The following is an 11989-nucleotide window of genomic DNA, read 5'->3' as shown; positions in this document are numbered from 1 at the left end:
TATATATATATATATATATATATATATTTCAGGTATACTCTATTTTGTCTTTGTATCTAGCTGTATTTTAAGGACATATTCTTAGTGCCTGAGAGTGTATAACAGTGTGAATGAAATTGATATCTCTCATCGCTTTTACTTCGTATCTCTTGTTTTCATTACATACGTGAAATATATCAGGGAAACATCTCAATTTTGTAACAGTTTTTGTCACCGTGTCGGTGCCGATTCCATTTCAGATCAGCTGTCTGCAGGTGACTTATGTTTCTACAATCCACAGAAAATACTTACCCTCCTGCATGCATTATGGAATCCGGTTAGAATGATATACTTTGACAGGTGGAGTAGAACCACAACTATACTTTTGTCAGTTATGTCGACACACTATTGTATTCAATTAGGTATTAGAAGTTCGTGTAAGGCTCGTAATAATGACACCGATTAATTCATTATAACATTATGGGCTTGCATATACAACTTTAACGACCTTTGAAACTCTTGGTTGCCATTTTATCCCAGCTTCAGTCTGGAAATTGGTGTTATCAGCCTTTATGCAAAATATTTTCTAGTTGTACATACTTTGCACAGTAGAATATCAAAACGTTTCACATTTTCTTGGAATGATTGTTGGTAGAAAGAGTATATAATGTCTTTATCCCTTTTCTACGTTCATGCATGTGTTTTTCAATTTTTATATATGTTATACATAGGCTAAATAGTTGTTATGCGTCTACTGATTCTCGAAGATCCTGAAGAAGTTGCAGTATGGGCTGCTAAATACGTAATGAAAAAGATAACTGACTTTAAGCCATCTGAATCGAGATACTTTGTTCTTGGTCTTCCAACCGGTTCAACTCCTTTGGGTATGTACAAGCGGTTAATTGAATTTTACCATGATGGGAAGCTTAGTTTCCGTTATGTGAAAACCTTCAATATGGACGAGTATTTGGGGTTGTCTCACGATCATCCACAATCTTACCATTACTATATGTATCATAATTTTTTCAAAGTAAGATATATATTAAAGTGTTGGATTGTTAATGTATTTATCCTTTCATACGTGTACTTTTATTCGGAAACTAGAGGCCTTTTATTCAATGAAAACTGACTCCGAAATCTATGCAACATATTTGACTTGGAGATGTATTCTGAGGATTATGACCTCCCTATGAGTATTATATAACAGTAGTTACACTAAAGCTACATCAGTTTGATGTTCTCAAGAGTAATAAATATACCCTTCCTAGCTTCTTTTCCAAAAAAAGTGTTGTCACTGAAATGCTTAGACCTAACTAAGCTAAACTGGATTCAGGATTCGCTGGATTTTTGTTCATTTTCTATTGGTATGCTTAATCAAATATTACTCAACCTATTTAACAATATATTTTCATCTCAATAGTCTTTCATAGTTGAAAGCATGAGTCAATTGAAGCTAGACCACCATGGAAAACCTGGGAACACTGGACAGCCGTTTCGTCCTATCATGGGACTCCTCAGCAGTGCGCATCCACGAACCCGCTCTCGCGAGCGAGATTCGAACCCAGGACCTACCAGTCTCGAGCCAGAGCCCTCAACCGATAGACCACTGAGCTGGCATCCAATGGTGTTAATGTCTAACTTCAACTGATCCACGAAGTTGAGCAACCATTCACCAATTGTCATCAGTGAGTTCCTATCTCGAGACTGGTAGGTCCTGGGTTCGAATCTCGCTTGCGAGAGCGGGTTCGTGGATGCGCACTGCTGAGGAGTCCCATGGTAGGACGAAACGGCTGTCCAGTGTTCCCAGGTTTTCCATGGTGGTCTAGCTTCAATTGACTCATGCTTTCAACTATGAAACATACTAAATCTCCACAAAACCCCTTCTGATAATCAATAGTCTTTACTAAGTATCAGCATGTTTGTGATGCTTTGATTAACCTATTTACTATTTGAATGCAGCTTATTTAAAATAGAAACTAGTTTTCACTGATACTTTTTCGTGAGACAGCGAAATCTCCTTGTGAAAAGTGAACATAAGCTTTGACTGATTGTTTCACTGAGTACGATAAGAACCTATCAAAACTGCTCGTAGTGTTTTAATGAACCTTTTGGAAATATATCTTCAAATATGTAAATATTTCAGATTCTGGTTGAATATCGTTCTTTGTATCATTTTCTTCAGCAAATTTAACCAAGGTGTAAGTGCAAAGAACATAGTAGAAAAGTTTTCTATATTATTCGTCGGTTGAATTCCTACTATCGGGTTTCGAAATCAATTTATGTACGTAAGGTGATGAAAAGTTACCACAAATTTGTGCAGATTAACGTATTAAAATTAACACAATACTAATGTTTATGAATTACGATACTATTTCTATCAAGAAGCCATTCAAATAATCAACAGTATAATAAAAAATATTCAGTAATTAAAAAGACATCATTAATATCGCAAATCAGTTCAAACATTAGCTATCGTTAACAAGATGTATTGTTTTTAGTAAGTAATAGAAGATCTATACATCACTGTGATTTGTTAAGCATTTCACCTGTCTTTTTGTGAATATTGAAGTCAGCGTTGTTGGACTAATGACAAGCTTCTGCAGATGGAAGTAGTTACTAGTTAATTTGTCATCCATGGACACTCCTTACTCATATCAGCACTAATCAATGAGTAGTACATGCTTCCCATTTACAATTAAGAATCCATGATTAGATAACACGAAGCAATTGAAGTATGCTATAGTAATGTTTTTTAATCCGTTAAACGGACCACATACAGTCTTCGTACCTTGCCTGTCGTAACCGGCAGTGCTATTTATCGCACCGAACAGCTCTATTTGTTAGGGGAAGTTGGACCCATGTGAATACACCATAGAACTGTAGTTATAGGCACTGAGCAATCATCTGCGTCAGTTTGTAAGATGTTCAGTAATTCACATTGCTGACCTTCTCTGGTATCAAACCTTTTACTTTGTTTCCAGTGGAGAGTACGCAACAGTTAAGTAACTGAACACTTAGGTTCAGTTTATAAGTGTTTATTATTAAAGTACCTTAAAAATTCACGGGGATTCTAGAAGTGTTTACGGATACAAACGAACGCGGTACGTATTGTTTTTGAAAGGTTAAAATGCTCGAAATTTAATAGTTGTATTCATGAGTCAATTAAAGCTAGACCACCATGAAAAACTTGGAAGTACTGAACGGCCGTTTCATCCTAGTTTAGGGCTCCCCAGCAGTTTAGTAGAGATGTTGCTCCAGTGATCATTTCTTTCAGGGCCTCAATTTTGTGGCTTCTGCACTTTTCTTAATATGTATATGTAGCTTTTTTCAGTAATAATTATCAGTAACGATGTTTAAATTTTATCAGCATATAGATATAGATCCGAAAAATGTGCATATACTCAATGGAATAACTGACGATCCAGAAGCTGAATGTGAAATGTTTGAAATGGAGATTAAGAAAGCTGGAGGTATTCACTTATTTGTTGGTGGAATAGGCCCGGATGGCCACATCGCTTTTAACGAGCCAGGTTCTAGCTTAGCATCTCGTACGCGAGTCAAAACGCTGGCGAAGGAGACTGTTGTAGCTAATGCGAGATTTTTTGGAGATAATCTGTCTCAGGTAGTGAAATTTTCAACGTTTATGCACATCTTTCCATTTTGTGTTAAAATCTAATAGTAAACAAAAACTTACTTACGCCTGTTACTCCCAATGGAGCATAAGCCGCCGACCTGCTTTCCCCAACCCACTCTGTCCTTGGCCTTCTTTTCTAGTTCTATCCATTTTTTGTTCATTCTTCTCATGTCTGTCTCTATTTCTCGGCGTAATGTGTTCTTTGGTCTTCCTCTTCTCCTTTGGCCTTCAGGATTCCATGTGACGGTTTATCTTGTGACGCAATTGGGTGATTTCCTCAAAGTGTGCCCAATCCACTTACAGCGCTTCTTCCTGATTTCTTCCCCCACTGGAATCTGGTTTGTTATCTCCCACAGTAGGTTGTTGCTGATAGTGTTTGGCCATCGGATCCGAAGTATCTTGCGTAGACAACTGTTAATAAACACTTGTGTCTTCTGGATGGTGGCTTTCGTAGTTCTCCACTTCTCCGCTCCGTACAGTAAAACTGTCTTGACATTTGTATTGGAAATTCTGATCTTGGTGTTGGTTGACAATTGTTTTGAGTCCCAGATGTTCTTCAGTTGTAAATATGCTGCTCTTACTTTGCCGATCCTCACCTTCACATCTGCATCTGATCCACCGTGTTCATCGTTGAAGCTGTCCAGATGTGTAAAGGTTTCCACAACCTCCAAAGCTTCTCCGTTAAGTGTGATTCGATTGGTGAATGCTGTATTGTATCAGAGAGTCTTGCTTTTCCCTTTGTGTATATTGAGACCCACTGCTGCTGAGGCTGCTGCTACACTGGTCGCCTTCTCCTGCATTTGTTGTTGCTTGTGTGATAGACGAGCCAGATCATCTGCGAAGTCTAAATCGTTCAGCTGCATTCTAGCTGTCCATCGTATCCCGTGCTTCCCTCTAGATGTTGACGTCTTCATGATCCAGTCGATCACCAGGAGAAAGAGAAAGGGTAGGAGTAAGCAACCTTGCCTGACGCCGGTCTTTACCTCAAACGAGTCAGTGAAATGTCCTCCATGCACTATTTTGTGGTTTAATCCATCATAAGAATTCCGTATGATGTTGACTAACTTCTCAGACACACCGTAGTGTCGAAGAAGCCTCCATAGTGTTGTCCTGTCCACACTATCAGATGCTTTCTCGTAATCGATGAAGTTGATTTAGTGTGACGAATTCCATTCAATTGATTGTTCCACAATGATCCGTAGAGCTGCGATTCGGTCTGTACACGATCGATCTTTACGAAATCCAGCCTGTTAATCTCGAAGTTGGGCGTCTACGGAGTCCCTCGTTCTGTTTCACAATACCCTGTTAAAGACTTCCTGGTATTGAGAGAAGAGTGACACCTCTTTAATTCTTACACCTGAGATCACCTTTCTTTGGTATCTTGATCAGAAGTCCTTCTTTTCAGTCTGTTGGTACTTGTTCTACATCCCAAATCTTACTGAAGAGGATGTGGAGTATCTCTGCATTTGCTACATCTGCTTTCAGTGCCTCTGCTGGAATGTTATCTGGTCCCGCTGCTTTGCCGCTCTTGATTAGTCTGATAGCCATGCTAATCTCTTCAATTGTTGGTGGGCCAACATCGATTGGGAGGTCTGTGGGTGCTGCTTCGATGTTGGGTGGGTTCAGTGGAGCTGGTCGATTCAAGAGTTTTTTGAAGTGTTCTACCCACCTGTTTCGTTGTTCTTCAATGTTGGTGATTACCTTACCTTCCTTGCTCTTCACTGGCCGTTCTGGTTCGCGGTAATTTCCAGCGAGTTTCTTTGTTGTATCATACAGTTGTCTCATGTTTCCTTCTCTTGCAGCCTTTTTCGCCGTCATTGCTTAATCTTTCACATATTTACGTTTGTCGGTTCTGATGCTCCTCTTCACTTGCTTGTTTACTTCTGTATATTCGACTTTTGCCTTGAATTTTTCTGCTGGTATTGATTGTTCGGCTGGTATTGATTGCTGCCTTCTTGTTCCTCCTTTCTTGAATCTTATCCAGTGTATCAACAATGATCCATTCCTTGTGGTGGTGCTTCTTTTAGCCCAGAACCTCCTGACGTGTTGAAACGATTGCCTCCTTGATACCTTTCCAGTTGCTCTCCATGGTAGTTCCCTCTCCATTGAGTAGATCATGAAAAGGCTTGGAATCTGTTGCTGAGGGCTATGTTGAATTTCTTGAGTTTGTTAGCATCTCGAAGAAAGGCCGTATTAAACTTTTGTGATGTCCGCGCCATTGTCCAGTGCTTCTTAAGTTTTAGTTTCATCTTGGCGACCAGCAAATGATGATCTGATGCTATATCAGCTCCTCTCCTGGTTCTCACATCCTCCATCGTCCTCCTGAACTTTTTGTTGATGCAGATATGGTCGATTTGATTCTGTGTAGTGTGATCCGGTGAAATTCAAGTGGCCTTGTATATGTTTTTGTGTGGGAATATGGTGCCACCTATTAACATTTTATTGAAGGCATATAGGTTTGCGAATCTCTCACCATTTTCGTTCCTTTCTCTCAGTCCATATCGTCCCATGACATCTTCGTATCCAGTGTTGTCCGTTCCAACCTTGGCCTGTCGTAGAATTGGTCTTTAGCGTCTTCATCGTAGTCGTTGGTAGGCGCATAGCATTGGACGACGTTCATTATAATGCCCTCTCTCTTTGTTTTGAAGGAGGCTTTGATGATCCTTGGTCCATAAGATTCCCATCCAATAAGTGCATTTTGTGCTTTTCTGGACAGCATCAATGCCACTCCTTGTGTATGTGGGGCATTTTCTTCTTCATGACCGGAGTATAACAGAAGTTCCCCTGAAGATAGTCGTTGTTGTCCAACCTGCATCCAATGTGTCTCACTGGTTTCAAACACCTCCAGGTTGTATTTTCTCATTTCTGCAGCAATTTGGAAGACTCTTCCGGTCTCCTACATTGTCCGGACATTCCATCTACCTATAAAAATTGTCGCTCTGGTTGTTAGAAGGTGCATCGGTCTCATGACTTTCGAAGGAACTCGGCTTTCATCATGAGATGTCATAATTCTTCCTTCAACTCTTAGAGCAGAGTTTAAATGGTTTGAATAATTTCTCTGGTTGGCGATTTTTTAGCGAGTTGGTTTTCTACAGTTTGGTGTTGCTGACCCTATGCCAAACCCTCCTCATTTACCCGGGCTACAGGCGGAGTTAGTAAACGAAAACAGCTGCCGAAAATGAACTATCCATTCTGACCAAAATAATACAGTTCAAAAACGCACGCTCGTATAAATAATATTTAGAATCATACCAATGAAAAACATATTCACTTAAGTTTTTCATAGGTGGTCATCTTGCGCTCGCTACCCATTGTGAAGTCTAGGCCGCCCACCAGCATTCCCAGTCGAACTCCGTCCTTGCACATCAGGACACTGAAGCGCCCATTAGTATCGCAGTAAACGCATCCGACTCAGCAATCGGATGGTTCTTACGACAATGGGTTAATCGCCCCTGGCAACATTTGACATTATTCTCGAGACGGTTACTAGACACTGAATGGAGTTGTAGCACTTTCGATAGGGAACTCAAAGCCATGTTTTGTGCTGTGTGGGACTTCCAACATTCTATTGAATACCGAGAATTCACTCTTTACTGATCATAAACCGCTCACCTTTTCAGACAAGTACTCACAGATATCAAACGAAATCTTTGGAGCGAAATCCACTACTTAGTGATTGTGCATCATTGTTTTACATACGCCTGTTACCCCTTGTGAAGTCTAGGTCGCCCACCAGTATTCTCAATCGAACTCCGTGCTGGGCAATCCTTTCCAGCTGCTATTCATTTTCATGTCTGCCTCCAACATCCGGTGTAACGCGTTATTTGGCCTGCCTCTTTTGCTTTCTCATTGAGGATGTCAAGTTAGGACTTGCTTTGTGATACAGTTTGTTGATTCCCACAATGTCATATCCACTTGCAGCGTCTTCTCCTGATTCCCTATTCAGTTGGAAGCTGCTTTGTTCTCTCTCCCAGTACACTGCTGCTGATAGTATGCGGTCAAAAAACATTGAGTATGCTGCGTAGATAGCTGTTTATGAATACCTGTACACCTTTCATTTTGGTTGTAGTAGTTCTCTAAGTATCAACTACGCACAATAGAAATTTCTCGACGTTCATAGTGAAGATTATGGCTTCGGTCTCGGGTGACGGTTGTTTTTAATTCCAGGTAATCCTCGATTGTAGGAATGCTGCCCTTGCTTTGCCAAACCTCATCTTCACGTCTGCATCAGACCCTTCTTGTTCATCGACGATGCTGTCCAGGTGCGTGAAAGTCTCCACCTTTTCCAGAGCTTCTTCAAGTGTGATTGGTTTGGTGCTCTCCGTGTTATATTTAAAAATCTTGCTTTTTCATTTGTGTATGTTGAGGTCTACTGTTGCAAAGGTTTCTGCCACACTGGTTGTCTTCATCTGCATTTGCTGGTGTGTATGGGATAGAAGGACTTAGTCATCTGCGAAGTACAAATCATCTAGTTGCATCCAAGCTGTCCATTGTATTTTATGCTTCTCCTGTATATAATAAGGGCGCGTATGTTGATGCTCTATGCTTGACGTATGACCCAATACTACATAGCCGCCAACGCGAAGAAAGAACACACGACCAATGGTCACCAATCGAAGAGGGTTATTAAAACTTAGAAATTCATTTATATACATATTAGACCAGACCACTGAGCAAACCAACCGAGTAACATTAATGACACGGAATTATATATATATATATATATGACCCCAGAAAACAACTTCCGAATTGTTCACAACACCAACTATCTTCGTCTCATTCTCTCAATCCACGTCGTCACATGATATATTCATGTCCATTTCGACCTTGACGTTTTGGTCTACCCTCAGGATGGTTAGATCCGATCCTTCGCACTTCTCAACAATCGACGAGCTCCCCGAAAACTGACTTTTATGGTGTTGATTCTATCTTATATAACTGAACGTTTCCATCACATCATTTGGTAAGCAAACAGAGATTATGAATTAAATGTGTCTTGACTAAAAGATAACTGTTTTCAGTAAACTGTTATGTCAAGTAATCATTAGTCTGATTTCCCAAACGTGGAATTCAAAGCAAAATTATAGGTCCCATTAGAACTGTACTTGACATACGTAAAGGAACAAGAAAGGTACTTACTGACCCCTAGGAATTTAGTAGCATCAATGTGATTTCTTCTGTGGATTCAGTGAAGAAGCGCCCGCAGGAGTATCGAGATTTCCATGATAGTCTCTTTTCTATTTTAAACACGCAGACAAACGGTGATGTTATGGCTTTTTAAGTGAGGAGATATCTTGTTTGTTTCCAGGACACTATTACATTGTTGAATCGCCTAGTTAAGCACCTAAATGATTTTTGACGTCCGAGTATAATCTACAGAAAGTTGTACAAAACCGACTTTTACTTTTCACTGGTATTTTTGAGATTGCTTCTGGAATATTTTATAGCTGTACGTTTACCAGGTTCTATTGAACTAGGTTAAAATGATATATAAAAGTGCCTAATATCTGTTTTAGAGACCGATATAGTAGACAATAAGAATAAGCCTGATAATAAGACCTTATTGTTATAGATTCATAAATGACCAACAAAACATATCTAACAATCATATTGATTTTATTCACCGATAATGTATTTATCATGAGAACAAAGGTTTTCCGCTCAACCCTCAGCAAAACAATGCATGCTAACTGCCAAATAATCCAGGAATCTCACCACCCACTGATTTCTCAGATTTTTTCGAACATCATTCAGTTTTGTCATTAACATGCTGTTTGACATAACACCTTCATCGTCTGACTTTTCAGGGATTGATCTTTTACCATGAGATTGTCTTATTGACTTGGAATACTTAGATGATATAGTTCTGTTTTGTGAACATGGTGACAAAGTTCAGTCTTCTGGCCATCGTAAGCAACAATGCAGGCATTTTCAGGGTGCGGTTCTCTCCCTCCAGATGTAAAACGCTACTTCAGGTTTGGCTTGTGTTACCCCCGGAATTAGTGATAGGGAGTAAAGTAGTTGAACATATCGACCGCTTCACTGATCTTGGGAGTTTCATCAGTACTGATGTCTGGGTGTCTGACGAAATCTCATCAGTCATTTCGCTTCGTTCTACTTAATGGATGTGAAGCATGGCCTTTAAGAGTTGTGGATATTCGTAGGTTACTTATATTCTATCTTAAGTGTTTACAAAGTATTTCTGGTGTATTTCGGGACAATAGAGTAAGCAATGCCTGGATTCGGAGTAGAGTACTAGGTAAAAACAGGGATGTTATAATTGTATTTGCTAATAAACAACCCAGCTACTCCTATTGCTTAGTATTCTTATACGATGACACTCGACAAGACCCCAAAATCAGAACACGTTGAACAGGAACGAAATTGTATTCAAAATAACAATAGTAGGTGAGCAGCAATCAATGGTTAGAGAACGTTCATATATTCATAGTATATGCATAAGAAGCTTCTAGATGTTTTCTCCAGTAATTTGCCAGAGCTGATTAGTTTAGAATTAGCTTTGTGACTGACTTCATCTCATACATGATACTAGTTTTGTTTAGACAACGCAATATTGAAAAGTTTGATATGTAATGTGTTGAGGAAATATGTGTATTAGCAGACAAACCACGAGAGTAAATTTATAAAACATGGATCTGGCTCTTAATAGCCAAATAAACATGTATATATTTTTCTATATTCCTGTCAGATTTCGAGTATCATAAATGCTATATTTATTATCCTTGCCATGTCACAAGACATCTCTATATCTATTCTTCAAATGGGGTTCCTCTTAAGGCAGCTACTACAGGTCTAGGAACAGATATCGTCGCCGCACTAGTCACAATTCCCGAACACCCATATGCTCGTATCACAGAAATCAGGTAATTCAGCCAACAATTACTTATAACCATATAAATTTAAAACTAGTTAGTTGTCTATTTTATGGACAGAAAAAGTTGAACGATCCACAACAGGACATTAATGTACAAGACCAAAAGTAACTCTACAAGAAACCTCCAACAAGTTTCACACAACTGTATACAGTAGGCATCAGCTACTACTGACCTTCAGATATACTGCTTCATTTCTTTGGTCGCTGAAGTATCTGTACACATGAATGGTACTGTTTTCTTATGATTCTATAGATCCTCAGTGGACGTCAGATATCACCAATTTGTGGTTGCGTATTTATTTCCAATAAATTATCTCGTATAGGACTAATGTGTATTAGGATAAAAATTATCCAAAGTAATGCAAAATAAAATGTGGACGCAATAAAGTACGTTCACATGCATAGTAGATAACTGACTGTTATAAGCCGCTTTTTAAACTGTAAGCTAATTTACCATCAACTCTCATTAATTGAAGCCGATTGGTATTCTTATTTACAATATCAGGTTCCTGAGCGTTGTTTGACAGTGGGAGTTGGAACGGTAATGGATGCTAATGAGGTTATGATTTTAGTCACTGGAACTTCTAAAGCATTAGCATTACAGAAAGCAATCGAAGAGGGAGTAAATCATATGTGGACAGTATCTGCTTTCCAGGTAAGTTATTTCTATTTTAATGGACTAATTACTTCTTAAGCATCATAAGAAATCTATATTCGTTGTTGATGAAGATGCGACAATGGAACTTCGCACAAAAACTGTTCGTTATTTTAAAGACCTAGATAGTATTCATCGCAAGCTAAATGAAATATCATTTTAGTCATGCTTTGCTTACAGATGTCCTGGTGATTTTAAATAAAACATTGCAGCAATTTATATTCTTCTAACTCTGGGATTACAACTGGTGATACCTGACAATCTAAAAAGGCAGTAAATATAAGAAACTAAACTAACCGATGCATAGGGACCTTCTGATTGGCCTTTAAAAATAAGACAAATCTTAAGTGTAAAAGCTGTTTGAATTCTCTTAGTAGTTTGCTTCATAAGACAGTGGTATCGAAGCATAATCCTACTTATGGTTAATCATATTTAATTCCAAGTTATTATTAGATGAGTAACAAGTATTCTCCTATCACATAAACGGTGTGAATGATGTCTCATTCAAACCATTGTAAGCTTACCGACAAGTCTTCGAAGCTATCCTAAGAAAAATATTCAACGGGAAAGATGCTCATTGTACCGGATGTATGGGAGCATCCATATAAAAAACCTAGTATGCTCTGGTTGCCGGTATTGTCGTATCTTGTAATTTATATACACGTGTAGATATTCCGCATCCATACTTAGCGTGGGAAGAATATATCACGATGTTTCTCGAAAAGTTGTATAATCTTACCATGCCAATGGTCATGAACCGGCAGGTGTCTGATACTCAGGGATTATTAAGATACTTCGGAAAGTGGGAATCTTCGTGAGAAGTGGA

The 11989-nt window shown here is 39.0% G+C and overlaps 2 protein-coding genes across 2 annotated transcripts; both read left to right on the top strand.

The window, feature by feature from the left end:
- Window positions 1–724: 724 nt before the first annotated feature.
- Window positions 725–1108, top strand: Smp_114390 (glucosamine-6-phosphate isomerase, putative; the record flags this gene model as incomplete). Its single annotated transcript, XM_018791904.1, has 1 exon — window positions 725–1108. The coding sequence occupies one exon, from the start codon at window positions 725–727 to the stop codon at window positions 1106–1108; it is 384 nt and encodes a 127-aa protein (XP_018645008.1).
- Window positions 1109–3328: 2220 nt separating this feature from the next.
- Smp_091850 (glucosamine-6-phosphate isomerase, putative) lies at window positions 3329–11381 on the top strand (the record flags this gene model as incomplete). The annotated part of the gene is made up of 3 exons (XM_018791903.1): window positions 3329–3601; window positions 11014–11163; window positions 11204–11381. 3 exons carry the CDS (start codon window positions 3329–3331, stop codon window positions 11324–11326), a joined length of 546 nt encoding a protein of 181 aa, XP_018645007.1. The 3' UTR covers window positions 11327–11381.
- Between the last annotated feature and the right edge of the window lie 608 nt (window positions 11382–11989).

Source organism: Schistosoma mansoni (assembly GCF_000237925.1).
Source record: "Schistosoma mansoni, WGS project CABG00000000 data, chromosome 1 unplaced supercontig 0034, strain Puerto Rico, whole genome shotgun sequence".
NCBI lineage: Eukaryota > Metazoa > Platyhelminthes > Trematoda > Strigeidida > Schistosomatidae > Schistosoma > Schistosoma mansoni.
This window is presented reverse-complemented; position numbering and strand designations above follow the sequence as displayed.